A 26873-nucleotide genomic window follows, 5' to 3' on the forward strand; every position below is an offset into this window, starting at 1 on the left:
AGTCTCTAGCCACAAGTCCTGGACCGGCAGTAGAAGTCTATGTCACTGAACTTGGCGTAGGTGCAACTGGTAGAGTAGCCGCCAAGCGATGGAACTGTGGGAGCACTTATAGACACCCTGTACTGGGTCCGTAAAAGTTCATCGTGGACCCGGGTGGCGTACCTACGCAGGGGTGCACGCGCAGTAGTGATGTCAAGTGCTGTACCTCCAGACGCAGCTTCTGCATCTCCCGGCGGAGCTCGGCGTTGCCCCTCTGCAGCCCTTCCGACTCCTGCAAACCAGGAACGAAGACAGGGTTGAGATTGTAAAGTGACGTGGTAGGATGAAGTGCACCAACAAAGAATCTCATCGCGAAATCTTTTTCAGCGCCCTTTATCGTCTTAAGCACCGTTTAATTATTTGCCATTGACAGCTACCAATTCGCTCAAATGTCGCCCGTGCGCGAGGAGTGCCGGCACATACGTCATCACTTGCTGATCGAAAGGCTAACAAGCGCGAAAAGCAGTACGTTCTATTCGATTCACTATTTTTTACCTTGTCGAGTACTGTATCCTCCTTACTCTTTCAAGCTCCCAGTAGCAGAAACAGAGCAAGGCTAATTGCGCTGTTTATGTATCCATGCATGCTGTAAGCTGCCGTTATTGTATGCTGAAGGTTTGCATAACAGCGATAAAGCTTTTCGTGCATCCACTAAAGTTTTGTTTTAATTAAACAATTTTTTTCAGCGCTCGGTCAATCACTTTGCACTTGGTTTTCTTTCCGCTGACTTCAGCCGCAGATGTAAGCCACGTTCATCAACGACAAATATGCTTCGCGATATTGCCGTCAAAAATACTTAACACTTCGTGAAATGTTAGTACACAAAGCTTGACACTATGCAGCAACACTAAATATACATAATAATGCCAAGCTGACCGCTTCGTGTAGTGCTACTTGTTACAACCGTGCACATAGAGACAAAGCAGCAGAGCGATGTTTAGAAGCTGCCATAAACGGCAATTCTAGAGGCAAACTTACCAAGCAGCAAAACGTATTCAGCACGCATAAGCAGAACGATATAGACAACAAAGCCACGTATCACTGCAAAGCTTTAAATTAGCATTTTACGTTGCTATTACGCTGCTATTACGCTGCAAGACTACCGATTCTCAAATACTCACAAATACCATCTCTGTGGATTTCTTTCATTACGATATTTCCGCAAACAGCCTTTCAGGGCAAGTCAAGCAGGTACGAAATGAATTGTGAGTGAACAGAAATTTTTAAAGCTTTGTTCAAATTTCTCGTTCTGTGCAACTGTAGAGCTGTCCCCTGCTAGGAATAGGCCCTCCCACTGTGTCTCAAGTAAGTTAACATTGCTAACCGCACCAAACCGCACGAGCAGCACGCAATACCCTGAGTCTTACAGTATTTGAGCGGCTGATAATCTAGATACATTTTATCCAGAAAGAAGTGATTTCGTTCTCTACAGAAAGAATGTGAAGGGTTTGAATAGACATAATTCCCTGCCGCTCGTTCAGGCGATTACTACGATTTCATGTAGCGCGACCTGAAAAATGTTGCGGAGCAGTGCGCATTCACTGTGCTGACAAAATTTTACATCCCGTGTGACATTTTTTTTTATTTTACCAAACGCACAGACTCTGCGTTTCCCGCGTATCTGCGGCTATGTACTGCGGCGAGGCGAGGAGAGCAGAGAGATGGCGCCGGCGAAAGTCGCACCTCGCATAGCCGCACGGTGCGCTCCTTCTTGCGGTTCCGGCACTTGGAGGCGGCGATCTTGTTCCGCTCCCTCCGCCTCCTCCGCTTCTCCTCGTCCTCCTTGGTGAGCTGCACACGAGACGACAGGCCTTAGCTGTCAAGCAGTTGGATTTCATCGCAAACATCGCGTCTCGTGCACATGCCTGGGGCATTGTGAAGATGTGGTCTGGAGTATTGTCAAGATATGGTCTTCGAATGATTGTTTGCGAAGGACACTTCGCCCATTTCCTCAGTAATTCTTTGCGTTTCTGGAGGAAATAATTTTGTAACCGAGAAGCTTTATCACTGTTGTAAAAGCTTTGTGAAAAACTTTTCCAGTGGCAGAATCCACAAGCAATTCACTCTTAAATAAAAAGAGCATCGCCAAAAGAATGCTCAAAATAATGTCAGATAGGGAAAACGATTGCACACAACCGACCGAAAATTCGATGAGCGTTTTCTTCAGCACATTTTTGCAACTCACAGAAAGCAGTGCTGTCAATATGGGATGAGGCTTCTGCGTGTAATGTTGCACCCTATTCAGCTGGTTGTCTTGATACGTGCTGTTTTTCTCTTTAACATAATTTGCCCAGCGCCGAAATGTGCTAGCAAGCGCAAGACAATCTGCAAGAAAATTGCCTGAAGAAGCATTTTCCTTCACGGAAGGAGGAGGAGGAAGATGAGGAGGAAATGCAGGGAGGTTAACCGGTAAAGGAACTGGTTTGCTACCCTGCACTGGGGAAGAGGGGTAGATGGGTATAAAAGTTGAACACACGCTCTCCTTGGGGAATTCTGACCAGTTTGCGAACTGCCGCTTAAAATCCCTGGACCCTGACCTGAAGCTCCGGCTTCCACCTGGCCTACCCCGATGTGAAGAAACTTTGCTGTGCCGCCTGTGGATTGGTGTAGCATTTACAAACTCTTATTCTTTTGTTATAGGTATGGAAAATAGCCCTGCATACACAAACTGCGGGTGCGACGAGACTATAGGCCACATTATTTGTGTGTGCCCCATATACAGCGAGGAAAGACAGTGTCTATGTCGTGCGCTGGAGCGTCTAGATGGACGCCCACTAACTGAAATTAAGATCCTAGGTCCCTGGTCACGGCGATCGTCTGCGGTGAAGGCCTCCCAGGCACTGCTCCGCTTTATGAAAAGCACAGGACTGATCGAAAGGCCATGATTTTTTATGTTACGTGATATGACTGTGACGTGATGCGATGTGACACGTCTGTGATGTAACTGTACTGTCATCACCCATTCCTCTCTCACCCACGGAAACTAGCTTTGACAAGACTTTCTCAATGTAGAATACACTTGGTGATGTCAAAACGTGACTGCAAGTAACAACCACTACAACCTATGCGATTATGTAAATATGTTCCGTACGATGCGTGAAAAATTCTACAAAACCATTAAACTCAGTGCGCTAATTCTATTAAACAAAGGCAAATAATGGTAAAGGTCGCGAAGACAAAGGTCAGTTGAGTAACTATTCAACTAGCATATTTCAGAAAACTGTAAAGAGCTGACATGAACTGTTGACAGTGCCTGTGTAACATATCGTCCTTTTTCAGACTCTATTTCCTGGTTCATTTTCATTTCGCTCGCTCAGACAGTTTGTCGATTTAGGTCCACGAGCCAGGCTTTACAGCAGTGGACACCGAATAAACAACCGCCCACCTCCCCTAATGTCTGTAGTGGGGCCACATGCCCGCACAGAGGCCTAAAGCAAAAGTGCCTACACAAGGGTTTAAATAAAGCATGTGTTTCGATCAATCAATGGCTCTCTCTCTTTCCCTCTCAATGAACAAAGTGATACCTCGCCTTTGCTATGATCACCGTGACCTTCAAGGGCACCTCGACCGTCAAAATACTGCTTAGGTACATAGGCATGAGCAAATGAATAACATGTGCAGGTTTCGAACATGATGGCTGTGAGAGAAACGATCTACGAGTGAATTACTTTCACATAATGCTAATCTGAGCACAGATATATAAGCGCTACACTTTCTACGCTCAAGGCCACACCTCTGCCGCTGTGGCTTAATTGTCTATGTTAAAAGTAGAGCACAGACTCTTAAAAGCTCCCATACAGCGTCAGTAGCAATGCGATGACGAATATTATTTTTGATGCGTTACTGAAACTAGTTTACAGCGCAGACAGACAAACACAGGAAAGAACGAAATGACAGGACAGGAAACGCTCTCTCCAGTCACTTCGTTCTTTGTTGTGTTTGTCTGCGCTGTAAACGAATTCATTATTTTTCATACCACAAGGACAAAGCGTTGTGTTTCAAGGCAAGGCGACATTCCATGGCCTGAAGTGCAGTTATCAGAGCAGCGTCTACGCGTATCGCGTATTGCTTACGAATGAATTAAAGCTGGATTTTACAACTTTGGTAAACAGAACTGATAAAGATTCTCCTACACCCCGTCGCATCAGTAATGAAGTCATGGGTGCGTCGCCTTTCTGCGACGGCTTATCTTAATGCAGGTCGGCTACAAATACAGTAGGAACCGTATCGAGCAACCATATTATCTGTGCCCGTGTCATCAGTGGTATACGAGTCTGGTTACAGTTGTGCATATTTTCAGGAAGACGCAACCGTTTTTCCTAATATCTATTATGCTATGGGATTTTTTTATTCTTATCGCAGAAACATGGAACTTTCAGCGTTCTAAATTCCACGTCATAAAGGAACAGCAATTCTGAACATTTTTCAAAATTATTATTACCTTCCAAACCCAGATAACCATTACTTGTACCTACGCGACCATCCCTGCGCAGCTATGCAGCAAAGAGAAACAGCCGCAGCCAATTCGTTGTACCGATCATTTCTTTGTATGCGGCGTCGCTTTGGCTACATTCTGTTTATTTTCTGTTGTACATTTGCTTTCCCGCAGCGGGCACCGTGACAGGTCGGCAGAAGCGAAGCGCCCACACGGAACCCCATTGAGCGTCAAGGCTGGCTCAGCGCGCATTTCTGAAGAAGGCGGGAGGGCGATAGGCCGGCCGCGTTTCAAGCAAAACACACGTGTCTTAACTTTCGCTTTTCAAAGGATTGCGCAACCAAGAGTACAGTCATTCGGCAGCCCACTGAGCGGATCATTCACGACCCCACCCTCTCTCATCCCTCCTTACCCTACGCCTGACGGCGGTAAAGCTGTCGAGAGAACGCAACCGCAAGGAGCGATTTCCATACCTCGCCGCGACCGCCAGTCACACTTGACGGGCAGTACCGCGTTAACGCAAATTTAACTTGGCCGTGCTTGTGAGCGTACTCGTCCAGTTTTACCTTTGTTTTCTGCAGTGTCAGTAATATCTCTGTAATATCAGCGGTTCCTCAGTCCCCCCCCCCCCCCCCCCTTTCTGCAGATATATGAAATTTACCTCAAGTCCGGGCCCCGCCGGGGTGGTGCAGTGGTAAGACGCCCGACTACTGTGCCGGAGCACCCGGGTTCGAACCCGACCGCGGCGGCTGCGTTTCGATGGAGACGAAACGAAAAGGCGTCCGTGTGCTGTGCGATGTCAGCGCACGTTAAAGATCCCCAGGTGGTCAAAATACTCCGTAGCCCTCCACTACGGCTCCTCTTTCTCTCTTTCCAATTTCACGCCCACTTTCCTCCCTTCCCTTACGGCGTGGTTCAGGTGTCCACATAAACAAGTGTGACAAATACTGCGCCTTTCCTTTCCTGTGAACCAATTATTATTATTATTATTATTATTATTATTATTATTATTATTATTATTATTATTATTATTATTATTATTATTATTATTATTATTACCGCAAGTCCGGCAGCAGCATTTCGATGGGACCAAAATGAAGTGCGAAGAAAACGCCCGGAAACTGCAAGGCGTGAGTGCGCATTAATAAAGTATAGATATAACGCTTTACGCACCGCCCAGGCGCCGTTTAGAGCTGTAGAAGCCTAGAATTACTGTGCTTAAAGCGTTACAATAACAGCTGTTAACGCAATTACGCCGCACCTTTGCATGTAAAGTGATGATGTGTACTACCTATAAACCAGTGTAAAGTTTTGCTTCCAAGGCTATCACAGTCTCAATAGGTAGACAAATGCAAGTTGTGCCCAAGTGTTGATAGGTAGCAATGTACTGTTTTTCACAGGAACATCACTTTACGGCGCAGTGCAACATCAAAGGCAACAAATTTGCCCGCATGTTGCCACAGAAGAATGAAGGTAGCGGTCGGCAACACCAATCTGTTAGTAACGCCTTCGCTTCTTGTACCGTGTACCTTTGTTCGTGTTGAAAAACAATCGGCAGACCGATAACGCGTGGTTCACGCTGTGAGATGGGTGAATTAAAAATATATATCGCCCTCATCCTTCTGCGAAGGCATCACATACAAGGGCAACAGACAGGGAAGTGCATTGCTGACATTAAGGAGCTCAGGACTCGCTCCTTAGATACTTGGTTCTGACTCATTTTGGCCTCTGTGCCGGCCTGCAGTTACCGTATCAGTGCCAAGGAATACATTATGTAGAAAGAAACTTAGTTTTTTTCTGGAGAGATGGGGGGGGGGGGGGGGGGGCGGGAGGGGGGCAGTGTGGAATCTTCAGCTCCATCTTTTATTAACTGCTCCCTTCGCGAATCATGCATCTTTGGCGCACATGCGCTTTGCCCCTCGCTTCATCCATAATGCCTTAATATGTGCCGCTATTACCTCACAAATATTCTTCGGTGTACAGACCTATAACCTACCACCCGACATCTGCATAAAGCTCCACTTAACCAAGCCATAAGAACGTTCCTGTGTGACCAGAGGTAGGATGAATCACTCAGTAAAAGAGTCCTGGAGGGTTGGTTCATTTCCCCTCAGATTCCAATTTGAATTGAAAATCCCGAGTTGGCAGCTTTTGCCTCGTCTGCGAAGTCACGAGGTTGCGTGACGTCACACCACCTCCGGACCCATCAGCGCCGGCCATGTTTGCCATGCACCTACTACCACATACCAGCGCCATGACCGCCATCTATCGGTCACAGCGATAACGCGGGATTTTCTCGAGAAAGGGTGGTCTAAATGACAATGCGTTAAAAGACAGTCCCCTTTCCCTGAAAGGAAGGGGCAGCGACAAAAAGACCGTGGAGCACCCTAAATGGCGTCCTTCAACACATGGTACTCGACGTACGGTCCCGACGGGTCTGTGCGCGATGGAGGCTTGCGAAGGACGCCCTCTGCCCAGCGCTATCCGGCTACTGGTGGTCGTGAAGCGAGTTGTGCATTGCATTCACTAGAACGCGTGTCCTTCGTTTATAGGCCAAAGGGAGCGGACTAGCCAATTCTGTCAGCCTGAACAGTCTTCCGGTATGGCGGGTCTTAACAGTGTTCCGCTACCTGCCAACCTGCCATGCGTGTGCCGATGCTTTGCCAACCAACCACATTGTGCATACTGCATATGACCTATTCGTATCTACAAAGTAAAAATTAAGGAATCGAGGTAGGACTCACGAAGGGCTGATAATAGCTCGTATCTTTGAACCACGTGACCTTTTTATTACGTGGTCCATGTGGGTCTGGGGATCGGTAGAGTCGTCCAGGGGAAGTACACGCTACATTGTAGCTGTCGCAGTCACTTCAACCATAACGGGGGAAGAAGCAAGGAGATATGTGTGCTTCGTTTTGGTTTCATGGTGTATAACCATTCCAGACTCATTCAGCGGACGCGGCCGGTTAGCACTGTCACGTCAAACCCGCAAAGGCGGAGCTTAAATGCCCCCCCCCCTCCTCTGTTTTTTTTTCTTGTCGTCAGCGGTACTATGAAATCTTTCACTAATAATATTAAAAAAAACTACCTAAGTGACATAAAGGTTACACCGTCTTTATTACGCCTCTAATACCAGGAATATATAAACAGTTTTTGACTACATGACAGTTAGCCCTCAGGATAGATATCGCACTCGCAACGGCTGCTGGACTTTTATGGTCCACTTTTGCCTCTGTAGTAAAAGCGAGGTTAGTAAGAAATGCAAATAAACTCTTATTTTTATTCAAACTGCGGCAAATGACAAACATCACACAATGCACCTCAGAAAACGAAGAACACCTCAAACAGGTGAAAGATTATGTAAAGTTCAAGGCTGACTTAGCCCGTTCAGACACTAGTAGCCACTCTCATCATAAAGCTTTTTTTTTTCTAATCCCCCGTAGGTTATGTAAATCTCGAGAAGTCACGTCAGATAGGTATTTTTGGAACACGACACCCCATGTGCGCTTCCAGGCATATATATATTATTCCACCCAAACCGTCACAATATTTGTGAACTGCGGCCTCAATACGTCGAGTTTTTATGTTATTCCCGCAAGAAGCGATGGATTAGTTTGTGTTTAACAAACAGCGCATGACACTTATCAGGTCAGTAAAGGGATGTTACGATAAATTACAAAACCTGCTTGCATAACTAATCAAAGTCAACATCAGTGCTTTGAAAGCAATAATTTAATGGCGTTCGATAAAAAAGAAATACGACAAGTGTTTTCCCCACTTGAAATAAAAAAGGTGAAGAAGACGAATCAAGTAAATAAATCATAGCGAATAAGCTATTCGCCTGCGACATGGTTTTCCACGCCGCTTGAAACAGGCCAGCGTCAGCGTCATTCGATTGTGACTCAAAAGAATATTATGAACCAGCTTTTCCTGCTTTTAATTAAAATACGTGGCTTAAACTACAGATTTTAGAAAAAAATTGCAAATGATGGTGTGGTATAGTATGGTATGGTATTGAGCGGTACTCTTTAATCTCCGTGGTATTCTATGGTATGATATGTTGTGGCATTGTGTGTTACGGTATGGTATGGTGTGCATGGTATCATTTGGTATGATATGGTATTGGGAGGTACAGTTTGGCTCAATATGGCATGGTATGGTGCGATGTAGTATGGTATGGCATTGTGTGGCATGGAATAGGATGGTAGAACGAGAGGAAGAAGATGGTTTACACGGTATGAAGAAGCACCGAAGACAAGTCCACTTGTCGAAACGTTGGCTCGACCTGTAAACTGAGGCGCACCCCATTTATCCTTGTTCAGTGCCTCTTCATGTGGTATAGCACGGTATGGTATGTTCTGGTATGGTATGGTATGGTATGGTATGGTATGGTATGGTATGGTATGGTATGGTATGGTATGGTAGGGTATGGTATGGTATGGTATGGTATGGTATGGTATTGGGCGCAGTATCGTGTGGTATGATATGATATCGGGGGAGTGTCGGTTTGATACAGTATTGTATAGTATTGTGTAGCATGGCATGGCATTGCGTGGTATGGTATGGTATGGTATGGTATGGTATGGTATGGTATGGTATGGTATGGTATGGTATTGGGCGCAGTATCGTGTGGTATGATATGATATCGGGGAGTGTCGGTTTGATACAGTATTGTATAGTATTGTGTAGCATGGCATGGCATTGCGTGGTATGGTATGGTATGGTATGGTATTGTATTGTGCGCAGTATTCTGTGGTATGATATGATATCGGGGAGTGTCGGTTTGATACAGTATTATATTGTGTAGCATGGCATGGCATGGTATGGTATGATATGGTGCGGTGTGGTACGCTTCGGTATGGTATAGTAAGCTTCGGTATGGTATAGTGTGACAGATTTCTTGTCTTGAAGCTGCATATGGGCTGCGATGGACAACGCAGTAGATGGCTCCGGATAATTTTGACCATCTAGGGTTCCTAAAGAGACATCGCAAAGCCTATGCACGTGATCGAGGTCCACCGGCGTTGTTTGGGACTAAAGTAGGGTTAACACGGTATACGTCTCCGCAACCAGCTTCCCTGCCGTTCCCAAACTCCTCTCCCTCGCGTTTGTTTCTCTCTAACCTCCGTCTTCGCCGAGCTCCGCTTCGTCCACGCTTCACGGCCGCCCGAGGACGCGCACACTTGCGTCTTGCGACGATAAAGCAACGGCAGTGAGGCAAAAATTGCAAAACGCGATGCGCTCCCCGCGGTGCGGTCGCTCGGTCGTCGCGGGGCGCGGTGACACGCGTCGATTCCGCGCGCGCCTCTCTGCGTGTCATTACGGCTGGCACGAGTGGCGAGATTCGGCAGGGTCGCCGCCTCTCTTCTTCTTTTCTCCGTTCCGCCGCGGCACCGCAAAGGGAACGCGCAGAGGATGCCTCATGGTCAGGTGCTGAGAGGGAGAGACATTGACACGCGACAACACAATGCGCGTCCCTGCTTACGACACCCCTTTTCCGTCTCCGCTTCTACCTCACGATACACGTTTGTGCGCCGATGTTCATCGCGTTGGGAGCAATAGCAAAGATAAAGAAAGGAGGAATGTTAATCGTGCTGCGGAACATGAGAATAAAAAGGAAACATGCGATATTACGCGCGTCCTTAATAGACTCTTCTGCGTTAGGTGGAGATGTCCGCGGTTCGACGTTCACTGATGAGTTCCTTAAAGATGTTATTTGATCTTCCAGTAGCATTTGTACGGATGCCAAGAACTTAAAACGCCGATAAAGTCTGGCAACAGAAAGTTAGAAACGAGCTTTCATTTGAGAAACCATTACATCCTTCAGCGCACAGGCGCCCCATTGAAGGCGATATCTTAAAAGGATATAAGTACTATAGAAAGCTGCATTCCTCTCATTTAAATATATAGACGTCTGCGGCTTGGCGTGTCTCGTGCTGGCGTGAAAAAGAAAAAAGAGAGATTGTAAAGGAGATAATGTTATTAGCGGCATTCTTTCTCCGACACTAATTAATTATTCAGCCGGCACTGTTCTGCCTGGTCTAACATTTCGTCATTGCGAGGGCTCCGGTAATTTGATAAGGCGGCCATGTAAGCTTAAAAGTGCGATGTAAAAGAAAGATGCTATCTATCCTTTACTTATTCACTCAACAAGCGAGATTCATAGTAAAAAAAAAGATTAAGCTTGTCTAAAAATGCACATACATGCAGAATCATGATCCAATACTAGTTAAGCTACGTTTTGCTTCGCTGATCTTACTCTACCACATCTTAACGTGTTTATCTAAGTATTCAACTGCTGTGTAAGACTTTTGTTAGGATTAGGCGGCCTTGCCTTCTTTAGGTACTAGTTAATGGTGCTTACAGCGTTCATTAGGATGGATGAGGTCTAATTGCCGTCCTTAGCGCAGCTTGTGCAGAGGAGATGAAAACAATGAAGGCAACGGCATCTGGAGCACAGCATGAAATACTGGCGACTTACCGCGTCAAGAAACCGGTTAATATATTGGCGCAGTGGTTAACAAACCTACTGATGGCGACTTTCTTTTCTTTTCTTCTTTCAGTGGTTGCTCGAAGGAGTGTTCCCGGTCACCCTGACGAAATAAAATAAGGCTAGTGATTTTTACGCATTAAAACGTACGGCCTTAACACAGTCTACTGAAATCCAAGACTGGATCAAGGGCTTTGACTACTGTGTCAAACTCAAATTCCTTCTACACTTGTAAAAGTGTAAAGCACTCAGTTTGATAAACAATATGCTGTGCATGATTATCAGAGTCTTCAAAATTAGACGCAGCTGCAGTTCTTTACAATGCGCAGGTTCATTCTTTTCCAGCGCAGATGATCACAGGCAGAGGCACACAGAGTTTCGTAGATGCCGGTATACCAGTTTTGTCCTATACCTTTTTCGTGATGTCCTCTATGAGGATTCAGATATTCGTAAAACGTTTAAAAGCGCAGCAAAGACGACACAACAAGAAAGAAATGCAGGACAGGGCGCTATACTTGCAGCTGATTTATTCGGAAACAACGAGGACGGTTCAAATACTAAAAGATGAACACATCATCAAATCTATAGCGCTTGCACGGGCAAGAATTCATATCAGAAAGGCACAGATAACTCATCTCGTCTTCTTACATGTCACGAAATGCAATTTTGTTATTATAAATTGCCACGGATGGATACTGACACGGTGGCTCCCACACTTCTTGATTCGATAAGTCTCAACCCGCACCAGCGTGTCAGAGCTTTCACACAAAACGCTAGTCCCTTGGAGACAAACATCGCACTTAGGCAATTTTTCTTTCTCACATTCCTTAATGTGCACCGGTAGGTGAGACCCAGTAGCGGTCCGTAAGGACAAATTATGCTCTCGTAGCCGTTCGTTAATACACCGGCCTGATTTTCCAATGTAAACTTTCCCGCATTTAGAAGCAATACCCTTTTTGGCATATAATTAAAAGAACTCAACGACAGTAAAATGTGCCCTAGCTCTCATGTGCCTTGAGTTGGCGCTCAGGAAATCCTGCAGTCACAAAGCGCAGGATAGCTTTGACGATCAGATCATGAAGCTAAAACGAGCGGGCTTTCCGTCGCTCATGGTCAGCACTGTTGCCGAAGCTTTGCTAAAAATGTTCAAACTAGAAGGAAAAAGGAATGACAAAATGGTGGCTAAACCTACTAAGTAATTAAAATCACTGATTATCTCACATTAACATAAAGTCGCGTATAATTCAAGCGATTGGCTAAAAAGTGCAATGTGCCTGTGGTTTTTTTTCTGCCCTTCGAAAACCTTCTTCCCTCTGTCGGTGGGTGTCCAGTGACAATGACAACAATGTTTACTGCTCTATTAAGCATCGGAATCGGTTTGTGAAGTGCGAAAAAGGGGTAGTGTACAGTATTCCTTTGAAATGTGGGACAATTTACATTGGACAATCAGGCCGGTGTATTAATGAGCGTCTATACGGGAGCGTAATTTGTCCTTACGGACCAATACTGTGTCTCAACTACCTGCGCGAATAAACGAATGTGACAAAGAAAATTTCCTAAAGTGCGATACTTGTCTCCAGGGAACTAGAGTTGTGTGTAAAAGCTCTGACACTCTTACGAGGGAGTTGGTTGAGGCTTGTCGAATCAAGAAATGTGGGAGCGATTGTGTCAGTATACCATCAGTAAACATTTATAACAAGGTAGCATTTCTTGACATGTGAGAAGACGAGATGAGTTACCTGAGCCTTTCTGATATGCATTCTTGCTCGTGCAAGCGCTATTGATTTGATCATGTGTCCATCTTTTAGTATTTAAGCGTTCCTCGCTTATTCCTAATGAATTAGTTGCAGGTATCGCCCTGTTCTGTCTTTCTTGCCTTCTGTGTCGTCTTTGTTGCGTTTATATAGGTTTACGAGCATGAATCAAATAGCCCTGCAACGAATATTCCTGGAGTTCACATATTCAAACGCATGGAACAGCCCCTACTGCCGAGAATCTATATGAACATAAATGTTGCAATACACTTTAATAAAAACCAGATATAATCACTGAATAAAGTGTACATGTATTTTGGCTCTTGCATGGCCACAGCCGAGCTGGTGTAGATAAAGGTAATGAACAGGGTTGACAACGAGGGCGGCCTTCTTGTACTCTTTTTCAGAAATGGTAACTACTAAAGGCACTGCAAATACTTCGTGCTCATCAATACGTGGGAAGATACATACTCTATGTCCCCACTTTTTGTTGAAAGCAAGGGATTAAGAAATGTGGCGGAATAAAAATACGAAGGCGTCAGGAATGCAATGAGCTGAAGTGGATGCTGGTTCTGGGCTCAGTGTGAAGGAAGCATTTACTTCACTGTCCGTATAAAGTAGACACACGCGTATACACGGTTATCCGAGCCCGAAATATCTCACGCTGTCGATTCACGCACAGCAAGGCGGTCGACATATAGCAAAAGGAGATTGAACGATGAATAAGTCATTGCTGAGGTCGACGATGCTGTCCCAGAACCTGCTGGCTGCTACACATGGAACTTGCGACGCATAAAAACAAGCATGTTGAACTGTCTTTCCACGGAGTGAAGCTTGCAGCACCTGCGGCGGGCCAATTGCGAGAAGCGCCCCGACGAGAGGCGAGCAGGTGCCCCACAGAGGCGCCAGAGGCAGCATTTAAGAGACAAGAGCAACACTACAGCCAAATGGGTGAGTTGGTGGAACATAATCGAAGGAAAAACAGCGCAAGAGAAGAACACCAGAGCAAAGGAACACAAGACGAGCGCTGACTCACAACTAAAAGTATATTCAAAGAAGGAACACAATATATCAAAAAAGTGACCACCCTATCAAGAAGTGGACAAGCAAAAACATGTGTTGCTACGTAGGATGCAGGTACGCAATCTCGCTTCCATGCAGAAAAATGGATGGCTTACTAACACACATCCTAGACAAGCGCAGCTGTAGCAATACGCACGGAGAGGGAGAAATCGGCACCCATAAAACGAGCACGCGTATCGTCTCATCAATCGCAGCGAAACGCATCTAGGGAAGGCAAAATGCGTGCAGTTCAAGAAATATATAGAACAATAAAAACCTACTACTCAAAAAGGCAGCCAATGTTACTCGAGGCATAAATGCGGTAAATGTAAACCATAAAACAACTAGTACAAAACCACAAAAGTCGGCCAAAGTAGACCCGCAAATAAGCCCAGCACGGAATTTCTTTACAAAGTCTCGTCCTAAAAGTCCATTCTGCATACACAATTTCTATGAATTACGGGGCTGAAAATGTCAAAGAGACTCAGGCTATGAGAGACGCCTCAGTGGAGGGCTATGGTATAGTTTCGACCATCTGCAGTTGCCGCGCACGTAGTGACATCGCACAATAGTGACATCGCACAATGTCGCGGCCTAGTGGTTAGGGCGTCCGTCTCGACTGCGGGAGATGGTTCGTTCGAAACCCGCCGCCGGACACCCACCGGTAAAAATGGGTACAAGCGTCCCCCGGCCTGGCGCCCGGCTCTCACAGGGGTGAGCGCTTGGAAGAGGCTCCGCAAACCCCGCTGCACTCCTTCTGGGGTAAAATAGTTTCGAACACTTCAGCCTGCAAAGGTGGTTCGAGTTACCGTGTTTCACGGGGTTCAATACTAAAAACAAGTCGTGTCCTGCACATGCGAAAACTGACATCGCACAATGCGCACATAGCGCATTGCCTCCATCGAGAAATCGACGCCGTGATAGAGAACGAACCCAGTTCCCCAGTTCAGTATAAGTCAAGCGCCGTAACCACTGAGGCACTGCGACGGCGCGCCTGCGCACTTCATCGCATCAGATCGTCTGGGAGTCTCTCACTTTTCTTCACAATGTGCTTTTTTGTACTCTTAATTCTGTTCCACATACGTCCCGGTTATAAAGGGAGCTTTTTTTAAAAAGTTCCACTTATAACTGGCACAATGTGGAACAGAATTAAGAGTGTAGGTAGCTATCTCGCAGGACGAATCTATATCCCTACGCATCTACTGATAACGCATGCCTGTGCTCCAGGTTAGCTCACAGGAACTCGCATTCACATCATGAAGCTTTCATATGTTTTAGCACCGGTTCTGGCATTGTACATTGATGAAGAATTCGAAAGTATACGCCGTTGGTTATTTTCGATGCCGTGTCTAACATTCTTTTTTACGCGTTGAGTTATTCTCTGACGTTTCCCACTCAATTACGCTGATGTTTCTCACTTTTCCTCGCTGTTCTCTAGACACCATTTATTGGATGAAACTTTTAGACGATTTGTAGGCTTATAAAACTAGCAGCCTAGGAAACGTTATGCGAGTTTCAAAATGCTACGACTCTTATAAGGTACACTCTTGGTCAAAAGGCCTGAAGCCAAAGTACTTTCGTCTCAGCTCCAAAATGAAGCCGTCATTAAGTACTAAAGTACCTTGATATGATATGATATGATATGATATGATATGATATGATATGATATGATATGATATGATATGATATGATATGATATGATATGATATGAGATATGATATGAGACAGTTTCTTGCTATGATAAGGAATCATTTTTTCGCATTTTAAATGCCCTTTGGCATTTAATGATGACGAAAATATTCTGGCTTCAGAACTTTTGACCAACGGTGTACATCCTTAATAACAGGCTGCAGCATTCCCCCAGGATGATGTAACCTATATGAAAGGGCTGCCAGGCGTAGCGAGAGAATGCATTAACGGCCACAAAAGAGCGCGTTCCGGAAATGAGAGCACCGAACACGCGTCTTTTGACGTACGCTATCGCTCCCGCTGCGTATTTCCGCGGATATACCGGTAAAACAAATTGAACGCGTCATGTATTCCGACAGGAGCTCTCGAGGCATCTTGGCCCTGCGGCCTCTTCAGTGAAGGGGAATCCCAGCATGCTAGAAAACACAAACTTGATTAGGCAGCATCTCCTTTGAAACAAATGCCAATGGGGTGACCGACGCCCAACATCACCAGCCTGCCAACACGGGCGCGCCCACGTGCCTAGTACGTCAGAAAAGAAGAGCAATGTCTTCCGAGCGTGGTGAAACGGAGGAACAAGAAGAGCGTCCATCACAGCACGCGCGCGAACAGAGGAATCGAAAGATCGCCCCCCGCTTCGAGGTGGACGCCTTCGTGCTCTTCGTGTTAACGGGACCGGGCCCGACCCATCCATCTTAACGACGTGGCTTGTGCTTGTGCAGTATCGACTTCTGGGCCGCACCCCGTTGACTTCGCTTCCGGTACTCAGAGCCGACCTTGCTTCGTACCAAAATGGCCCCTGCCCGCTGAAATTACATCATCCTGAACATGTTTATCCTATCACCCTGTAATGAAGTAGAAACATCGTCACAGTCGTACATTTTAGAGAGCGATATGTATATTAGAAAGGAAACTCAAAATCGATATTCTGGAAGAAGCAAAGATGTGGAAAAGGCCTTGCGCAGCTCTCACAAGATAATAACTCATGGCAGGCAATGTATTAGTGTAGCAGGGGAAACACCAGGGGTCAATATTGGGATCTAAGGAATAGTAAACACGACAAGAAAAGATGGTAACAGCGAATTATAAGGATGTAGACGGAAATAGCAGAGTTTGACGGCAATATGAAACTAGCAAGGATGATGGACTTTAGAAGCCAGCCGATTCCATGCTATCCCTTGTCGGCATTATGACCGCAGTCATTGTCCTTATATTTATTTATTTTCCCAAAGCGCCAAATGGCAATAGATCGTGATGACGAATGTGGCGCTCACGACAATCGTGAAAAGGGCAAATTCAAAAGGACAAGGATTCGCGGCCTGTGTCCTGTCTAAGTTGTTGCGCATTTCTCTTATATACTATGCAGAACCAACTAGCCCGACAACACGCTCTTCTGAAATATAAAATAACAAGGTCCTGATCAAACTGTTGCGTTGGGCAGTGCTCAGGGATGCAACGTTAATGTCGACGTCACTATTGCAAATGCACGCTGTTCAATTGTTTCGAAGTAATTTGTGTAGAGGCTACGAGTGTTTCTACTATCTTTCTGGAAGACTTCATCGCAACTTCCTTTTCTGGTGAACTTCATGTCGACAATATCGTGCACGGCAACGAGCCATCTCACAGCCGTGCTGCCTTTAGGAAACATTGCCATGAAATCGTGTCGAACAGCTAAATTAACCTGTAGATTCTATACCTGCTGTGACGTCCACAGAAAGATGTTAAGCGCTTGCGGTGCTTTGTGGTAAGGAATTCCGATGACGAAGACTCCGGAAGTAAAAGTGATCGGCAAGACACATCACCCTCTCGCTTCATATCGTCGAGTCGGTAAGTAAAAACACTGCGTTGTTTTTTGCGAGATTGCCCACGCCTCACATCCTTCACTCTTTTTTAGTGGAGCGCGGGCATTAAAACCCCCGGTCAATGTAAACAGAATATATATTTTTTTGATGCTGATTGCTTTTGGGTCAGCCCCAAGACACCTCGCGACCGCTGGGAGCGAAGGAATAAGGCACTGGAGGTGAAGTCTCCCGCTGCGTCCCTCCAGCGCTCTCGCTAGGTAGAGCACGGGAGGATCATGACGTCGACGGCTCCCCCATGCGCCCAGCGTGTGTCGGCGTTTACGCAACAGGTCGACAGCGAAGCTCAGCTGGACGCACGAGTCACCGACGGCCTCGCGATGCCTGCCTTCACAGAAAACAGTGGCTCACAAACAGGTGCGATGATTAGCAAGCGGCCGGATATACAACGAGAGTACTCGCCTACATAAGCTCCAGAAAGGGCTGGGTAGGCAAGTGCCATAAAGGCTGCAGGATTTCACCAAAGCGATGGCAAGTTCAGTTCTTTGGGAGTTGAGCGAGCGGATTTTGTTACAATCTGGGGTCGCAAGAGCATGGCGGATGCCAGTGTTCTACCGCTAAGGGACTGCCACCAGCCAATTTGCTCTTCGGAGGCAACTCCGCAAACTGTAGCCAATCTTCCTCAAAGTTTGCACAGATAAGATATTAAGGTCAGATTGACGCTAGTACTTCCACCGGCGCCCGTATTTGCTCACCTAACAGATGCTCTTTATCTGCTCATATTACTATTATTTTGCTAAAGCATCGATAATCAATCATTACACCCTCAATATACCCGTCCAATCAAAGCAGCAGGGTAGGGGGCCTGTTTCTCGCAGCCATGTCATAAGAACACCGTCAACGTGAGCAATTTCAGGACAGAATATTCTGCCTTACTAAATCAAAACATGGTCGACGATAGTTTGTTCTTAGCTGACTGTTGCAGGGCATACGGATCGAGAATTACTCATGTACAAATGTCTAATGAGTAGGGTCATGCGCATTGTACGTTTTGGCAGACCGAATATAATTGTAATAATGCAGCCGAAAAACCAATAGATTTTGAAAGCAACAGTAATACAGTCGAATCGAATATCAATCCGACTTCTCATTGAATACAGTTCGCTACTTCTATGAATGCTTATTTAAATCGAGCATTGGCATAAAACAGTGAAGTGCCAGAGGCAGCATTTGGCATCATAATTTGAATTATGGAGTTAATTACGGTAGCTACAGGTACTGAAGGCGCAACGCCAACCTCGGAAAATTAGTCAAAGCTGAAAATTCTGCATATTAACAATAGGGCCGTCAAGTCGCACGCTATATTGGAAGATTAGGTTTTGCCTTTGATGACGGACGGGAATAATACAGCCATATCAAAGTTGCAAATCAGGCTAAAGCAATGAAAATGATCCCATGTATGTGCCATGGCTTCCGATATCGCCCCCCCCCCCCCCCTGCTGCTTTTCTCCAGGTTCCCATATATATGCTAGGTTTGCTGAACCTTTCTAAGCCATGCGTTGTCTTGCAATCTTGTAGGTGACATCTAAGCATTATGAACATCGGCACTCAAATAGACGACGTTATGGCAAAATGCTACGTATCGCGCGTGAACATCGCGGCAGAGCTGTGTGCAGCATATCAGTTGGACAGCTATTTTTTGAACAGCCACCAAAAATATACGGCAAGCTTAATTTATACTTTGTGAAATTTTCGACTTTATTCAAAGTCTGTTGGATACGTTACGAATGCTTGAGAACTCGCACAATTTTATTCGATCGTCTAATGCTGTAAGATTTACTTTTTGGAATTTTCTCATGTATGGTAGCCCCTTGTGATAAAAAGACCCTATTGCAAAGAAGCAGTATTTTGTTTCGCGTAGTAGAAATATTTTTTTGAACAAATGTCTAATAACCATCACAGTTAGTACTACTTATAAATTATACCGGGCTGAAATCATAACTGAAATGACCAGGGATGGTTTGCAGAGGCTTAAGTGTATATTTTCAGTAACCACGTGTTCTTTCTGCAGTTTTTCTAAACAACCACTAATCTTAATGAAACATGCAATGTTCAAGCTATGTCCACAAAACATATTTGAACCAATGCGGCTGAACGTTGAACGAGGCTTTCCAGCTACATCTTATCAGGGTATGAGTAGAAACTGCAGCTACCTAAACTGAACCATGCCTTCATTTTCCCATTTCCGAAAGAAAGCAAATCGTGTCAACATTGCGAGGCTTGAAGCCATAAAAGAAAAGATAAGGATATTTAAAACGGATAAGCAACCCATTCTACAACTGTTTCCTCCTGGCAAAAGCATCTTCAGTCGGCGAACGCTGGGCCCACGTACGCGACCTCTGCCGCCGACAACGCGTACATCGTGTTTTTCCTCCTACCTATCCGGCCAGGTGGAAAAGAAAGACGCCGAGTTCAAAGTTCGAAGCTTGCCTCGAAAGCCGTTACGCGCGTACAGACACACAGAGAAACGAGCGGTGCGGCTTGTCGAGCAAAGCCCAACCTATGCGGCGTCGCCGCTCGCAGGGACCTGCGGTGTCAGTCAAGGCCAATACACTCAGCACGGCTTTGCCGAGCAACCGGCACACGTTCTTTTCTTGGTTTCATTTGGCGAACGTGCATAAATTAACGGGATCCGCAAGCCGCGCCTCTCAAGGCCACATATCTTCGTCGCCGCTTCTCGGCGCGGCTTCGGTCAGTTTAGCATGAAATGAAAAAAGAAAAAAAAAATCCCCGTGATACATGCACGAGCTAGATCCCCCAGAAAGGGTACCCTGAATCGCTTTTAGCAACCTGGCTGGTAGCAACCAGCCTCGGTCTATTAAGGAGTAGGATGATGGTAATATAACACGCCGGCTGAACAAGTGCACCTTTCTGGGCAACCACATGTAATTGTTAGGCAACAGTGCGGTAATTTACGATGCTCTTATGCACATGTTGATAGGAATGGCCTGAAGTTCTTATAGGAAGCAATATTTGAGTACTGAATTTTTTACTGCACTCACGGCGCGTTCTTAAGGCTGTCATAGAACATAAATCGCTTGAGTCCGTTCGGTGGTTGATGCACGTCACCTTTGGTGCCGTTAGTGACGTTCCCGATGTAAACAAGCGAGAACGAGCCCCGAGACAAAGGGAATTTCTCAGAAGAAGTGAAAGAAGAACCACGAGCTCACGCGTGGCTCTTTAACTTTTTCTGGCTCGTGGCTCTTTCTCTTCATCTGAGAAATTCTCTTTGGCTAGAGAGAAAAAAAAAATACTTCTAAGTGTACATGCATATGCATACGAGCATCCGTCAAATTCTTGGTATCACTATATCGCAGCAAACAGCGCTTAAATAACAACGCTAAAATTTCGCATCAAGGAATTTTATAACTGTTCGTAGAATATTTTGCCAATAAATAGCAAAATCTACAAGCCACCGGAAGGAGAAATGTGGATATATTCATCGTTATAATGCAGTTCTACACCATGTGAGAACATCCCGTTCTAAAACACTTTCCAAGGATTTGTCCACAATTTGAGGGGTATAAAGCTCTAGGAAGAAGGGAGAAGAGCAGTTAACAGCACAAAGCATAAGAATCACACACACACACAAGGACAACGCTGCACTGACTATATTAACAAGGAACCGCACATGTTCTCCCTTCACTTCACGTCTGCAGCCAACTTCTTCCTTGTCATTAACATCCTGCCTGTTTGCGCAAAAAATCTAATTCCTTCTTCAACAAAACCATTGATGGCATACTGACACATTGGTCTCCCAAGTCACATACTGCACATGCCTCATACATTTCTCTTGCTAACTTGTTCTTCATCCTTTTCATAACCTTAACATTGTGATGTGAGCAGGTATAACATTGTGTTGTTACCTGCTCTGCTGCCTTCTTCCAAGAGATGTGTGACCAACTAGCTCAGCTTTCGACTCTATTATTGAGAGGTATAAATCTGAAAATTTGTATAAATGTGAATGAAAATCAATTGAACACTGATCTGTTTCGGCAGGCAGTAGCGAATGCCACAACTGTAGTCTGATTTCCTGCTCCCTGAAAACGTAAGCAGAGCCCCGTTGTTTTGCGCCATATGTGCCCGACAGTGTATTAGATCGTGATATCATGCCAGCACCGACTACGCTTCTGGTTTATTACTGTCTAACATGCTAAGTGAATCCAGCCCGCTCCGATCACCTTCTGTTAGCGCACCACACAATTTCTCTGCGCGGCCGTGTAAAGTCGAGTTTGTTTACAGCCATTTTCCATGTTTATTTATCTCTACCCTATCCAAAAGATTTCAAGGCTTTGTACGCGCAAAACAAAGTAATAATAAAGGATGGCCATCTATAGGCTTTCTTGCTTATGAGTTTGAAAAATAGCGGTAAGTTAATCATTCAGCGCAAAGAAACACCAGCCTCAAAGACCGCATTAACCTGGACAAGCAAAAAATTGATTGTGCCCTTTAAACTGTGTTGCACGATGGAGCGCATCTTAATAATGATCGATGAGAAAGTAGCCACAATAAGCGCGCTCACAGCAAGCTCGTGCACAGGCCGTTCAATCATGAAAACGAGGAAACATCTAACAAAAAGACTTAAGTGGCTATCAGAGGCAGTAAGCCAGGAATCAACAGGTCGCAGTCACACCATACTTTTCAGGAACCTCTCGTAAGAAAGAAGTACAGCGTCTCAAACCTTAATTCCTTCTTTCATTAATTGGAACCCAAAATTCGATCATGTCAGCACCCATCAAGACATTAATTTGTACAAAATGCACTCTGATAGCAGGAGCTCATTATGATCTTTATTCGCAGTTGTTACCACTCCACATTAACTCGCACATTAACGCTTTGGCCACCAGTTGTGTGATCCTCTAAATGAACTGTGTATCAAGCAATGTACAGATGTACGAAGCAAGCTGAGTGCATTAACACTGTGGTGACATGTGCACTCATGCTTGATTCACGTGAATTATACGTACTGTATTCGCACCGGTACATTTGAGCTCCTGTACCAGAGTAAGCAGTTCGAAACAATCTGGCCGACCAACCGAAATTTCAGTTTTTACTTTTCTACATCAGACTCCAAGGGTTTCTCTTTATTTTATTTTTGAAAAAATGTGGCATTGAGGATGGTTGGGTGCCTATTCCTCACCGCTTATGCTCGCAAAAACACGGTATTTAAGAAAAGAGGCGAGCCCGGCACCGCGGCTGCCTTTGACGGTTTTGAAATACGCTGTTCGCAAAGGCGGCCGGCCCTCACGTGCGCTATAACGGAGGCACGCCTCAAGGACCGTTCTTCGTCGTATTCTCTGCATTGGCGAGGGCCTTGGCTTTTCACCTCGCCAGCCGCTGCCGCCGGAATGCGCGCGGCGCTGAATCCAGCGAGAGAAGCACCTCTCCGTTCCTCTTGGCACCAGACTCGGGCCTAACCCTCCCGACGCCGCTCGAGGAGCGGCCGCATGGGACGCACTGTATATAAGGGCATTATAACGAGGCGGAGGCAATCGTTTATGCTTTCCTTCTTTCGCTTAATTATCCTCGCGCACGGAGCTTTTGGCACAGCTCATCGTTATCGACGGTAAATTACAATTACGACTGCGTCTGCCGGGGCATTTTCTCTTGAGAAACACTGGTCGAGTGTGAACACGAACGCTACGAAGGCAGACACCCGCTTTCTTCGACGTTAGTTAGGACTAGTAAAGTTTATGCCCAGAAGATGGCTCATCATTATCCGCGCACGCGACGGTTCTCCCCAAGGCATGAAACAGCATCCAACGAGTAGCTCTAACAAGAGGAACGTGCGCATACGGGGCCAAAAGGAAATGGTCAGTTTGAGCAATACGACATTTCTCATAATTCATTCCAAAGATTCTAATACAAGTCTTATATGTAAATCGTTACCTTGTGCGCGAAGTAAGAAAAGTCAAGGTGCAAGTGCTAGGCAGCAAGATTTTATTAAAATATACGCAACGCTTACGTTTACATTTATTGACATGTTATTTTAGTACCGCATTAACTACTTTTTCGTATCTTGCCATGTGACGCTGTTATTGCGCCTTTAACGCGGAATCAAAAACAGGATAAATACCTCAGTCATCTAAAGTCATTTTTGCGTTTTATTTTTTATTTTAGTAAAGTAGAGGCAAAAAACTTTTAACTGTTGTGCGGCGTAACGTTATTATCATTTCCTTTTTGATTAATTTTCTAACGATTCGATATGCGTGTGTGAATCACAAGAGGCACTTATTGCAATGAGCACCGTGTTTTTGAAGCTTCTAAGTTATCTTTCGAAGCATGGACGACAAACAAATATGAAAGCAGCTTTCTCCCAATATCGGCGCAGAGCTTTGAATCGAAACATACAACGCACAACAACAAGTGTAATGCGCTCAAAGGTAGCGCAGGGAACAAGACGACAAATGTCACACGCGCTGGGCCTCAGTGACATTTCTGCGTTAATATAGCGATATACTACAACTCAAAAGCAGATCGGGACGCTTGCACCATTTCCAACATGTGCTTGCTGATTTCGCCTCTCTTTATCAGCAGTACGCAACTGTAACGCTAAGTACAACTCTGATGCCCACTGCACAGGACACCTCTATGCGCGACCACTGCAATGTAAAGGTATCACGCTCTTAAGCCAAAAACTTCCGGTTGCACTTAATCCTCCTTACGTGCGGCAATGCGAAAGCATTTCTCTTTTGAGCATGCAGTGGGGCCACCACTGTTACTATGGCAACGCCTGGCATGTACACATTTGTCTGGCACGCACTGGCGCCCTCTAAATTGACCTATTATGGCTTCATGCGCTGTAACCATGACCCATGAGTGTGACTACCAATGATTATGACTAAACATAAATATGACCATGACTAACCATGCCTATGACTGTCTAACCATTACTATGACTAACCTTGACAATGGATATTGATATGACTAACCATGACTATGAATAATCAAATCATAATTATCATAATTAATTATCAGTGATTGATTTCATTGTTATCGATCTCTGGACGAGTAACAGGTGCGAATGACATTAGTCAGGCGAAGCATGAGGCAAGAAATGCATGCTTTCACATTACAATAGATAATACATTCTGCATTAGTAAGTGAATATTTCTTTTTGGCAGAGCAAACACTGAGGACACTTGCGCTGGTTAACAATGCGGCTCACTGTGCTATGGTGGGCCCAGCTGACCTGATCCGGTCCGGGAGACTTGTATTCCGGCTCGATGTCCCCGAGGCCTAGCGCCTCCCTGCGCTGTCGGATGGTGAGCTTGAGGCAGTTCTTGATGAGCAGCGAGCGTTCTTGAGGGATGCACTGCAAGGTCTCTTCTTCCAGGAACCGAGGCGTCGCCTGTGTAGGACGCATCGAGGACACTCAGAAGAGAATCACTATAGCCTATTTGAGAGCTGAACGCTTTAACTATTTCTGTCGGAGCTATAGGCGAATACTACTCCGCCACAGAAATAGCTGCATTAAATATTAGTGACAATGTTATGACCTCCCCCTGGTTCTTTCTTGAAGTACCTAGCCGATAAGGACAAGTCACTACCCGCTTCGCAGTGAGATTAGGACGGTGAGCGATCGAGGCCAAACACATTATTCAGCTGGAATTCGAGTCTGATCCGACCTCCTGTTTAATGCTTGCTTCTAAAAATACTCATAGCCATCGCGACGATCGCCGACACTTCAAACTATACAAAAACACATGGCCATGCTAACATTTCTTCCTGCGGATACTAATTTTTTTCGGTACCAGCCAGACACTCTATGTAGCGTTAAGATTTTCCGCGCACATTGTTCAGAGCCCCAACCCTCAGCAACTACAAATTAACAGACTCGTTGTCCTGTTCTCAACACGAAACAAGTCTCCGTGTTTGACCTTCGCCTTCTCACGAAGCATTAGCATGCGGGAAGGCACAACGGCTTGAGACAAGCCACCTACCCATGAGGCATCGCAGGGCGCCCAGGAAGCCTGGCTCTGGGCTTCGTCCTCTTCCTGCGGCCTCCACTCGGACATCCCTGTGGCGACGGCCAACATGGCGTCCCGGTGGCGCGGTTCTTGCTGCGAGCCGTACATGGTGGCCACTTCCTGGCACTGCTGGTGAGGCTGCTGGTACGTTGGTCCTCCCACAGCTGCAGACGGCGCAGCGCCCGCGCTGCACCAGGTCGGGTCGGGCCAGGGCAGTGCTGGTGGGGGCCCCGCGAGGCTACTGCTGGTACAGCACTGCAGAGACGAGAGGAACGCGTCGAGCATGTTCCTCCAGCTGCATGCATGGGCAGAATGGCTTCCGTCAGCGGGGTCTTGGTCTCAGACTAACAGCTGGGAAGTTTTTCTGCTGTTTTGGTTTTGATCATACCGTTGACACACTCTCTCGGGATCTCACCTATTTGTCGTCGATGCCTATTATTTCTCTATTCTAATCATTTATGCGTAGAGTGATTATGTAGAATCTTTATATTTTGTTCTTCTTTTCGCGTTGTTTAGGGCACTCTCTATTATTGTCTTGTTATCGTGTACCGATCATCGAGACAGTGACTTTTTGTACAATTATCTGGCTTATATCAGGCTGTGATGCCCAGATGCCCAGCTTTTAACGCGAGAACAATAGCAACGATAATGTTCTAATGAATTGAATTAAACGCCATGCTGGAATGCGGTTTGCTTCCTGAGTTCCGGGTACAAATTCTCCATGACATAGCAAGTGAAAGTGTTGACGATCAATGCAATCTGTCAGACAGTTCAAACGTTACGGTTTTCTTGGAACAAAGCTGGCAGTTGCGCTCACGAATTAAGACGAGCAACTATAGCCTGTTTCAGTCTCGGCCATTGTGTGCCACGCACCACTTCTGGCCCGCCTCTTCTGATCAAATACATCAATCACAGTGTGACAAGCCCTACATGCCCTCCACTGAAGCTGAGAGAAATAGGATTGCCTCCCCCCCCCCCTCTCCTCGTCTTATCCCGCCCTCCCTTATTTTTCGAAGGCGGGAAGGAAGACTTAACTCTCTAACGTCTTCAAACATACCAACTGCAGCTTCAGACGGAGATAGACGGACAGGCAGATGTTTTCAACATAAGGTTCTAATTTCTCACGCAATAAAAATAAAGTAACATAATGAGTGCTTTTATACGGTGCTCTTTCTCTTTAAAAATGTCTTCGATCTATACAGGAGAAAATTCCCCACCGACTAACTGCAATAACCTCCACAAAAAAAAAAAAGTTAGCAGAGAAAAAAGTTGAATTCTTAAAATTTGCATGTTATTCCCTCTCTTAGTCCTAGGTTTGGTAAATTTCGCTCAAGCGAAACGTTGAGTTCAATGCTAACTATTTTATAAAGTGGCTCATACTTCGCATTGGCCTTTCATAGAAACATCCATCGTATATGCCGCAAACAAAACTCAATTAGCATTCTCAGAGCCATGTAAAAAGCGCTTCTTGGTTGTTTTAAAGGCACACCTATACATTTTTCGAACGACCTCGTTGCCATATAAGTTCGCTTCAGTGGCCTCAGCTTGCGTCATACCGCGCTTTGTTTCTTATCT

General features: G+C 45.6%; 1 protein-coding gene and 1 long non-coding RNA gene across 2 annotated transcripts in view; both read right to left on the bottom strand.

Moving 5' to 3' along the window:
• On the bottom strand, positions 1 to 25550 carry LOC146174430 (uncharacterized). The gene is made up of 4 exons (XM_084583328.1): positions 25272 to 25550; positions 24521 to 24679; positions 1723 to 1830; positions 1 to 271 (listed from the first exon to the last, which is right to left on the bottom strand). The coding sequence occupies exons 1-4, from the start codon at positions 25404 to 25406 to the stop codon at positions 107 to 109; spliced, it is 567 nt and encodes a 188-aa protein (XP_084439454.1). The 5' UTR covers positions 25407 to 25550; the 3' UTR covers positions 1 to 106.
• LOC146174426 (uncharacterized) overlaps positions 1 to 26873 on the bottom strand; it is a 493807-nt gene that overhangs the window by 198224 nt on the left and 268710 nt on the right. The window lies entirely within an intron of this gene.

This window comes from Amblyomma maculatum, chromosome 11 (assembly GCF_055883805.1).
Source record: "Amblyomma maculatum isolate TAMU_Amacu chromosome 11, ASM5588380v1, whole genome shotgun sequence".
Taxonomy (NCBI): domain Eukaryota; kingdom Metazoa; phylum Arthropoda; class Arachnida; order Ixodida; family Ixodidae; genus Amblyomma; species Amblyomma maculatum.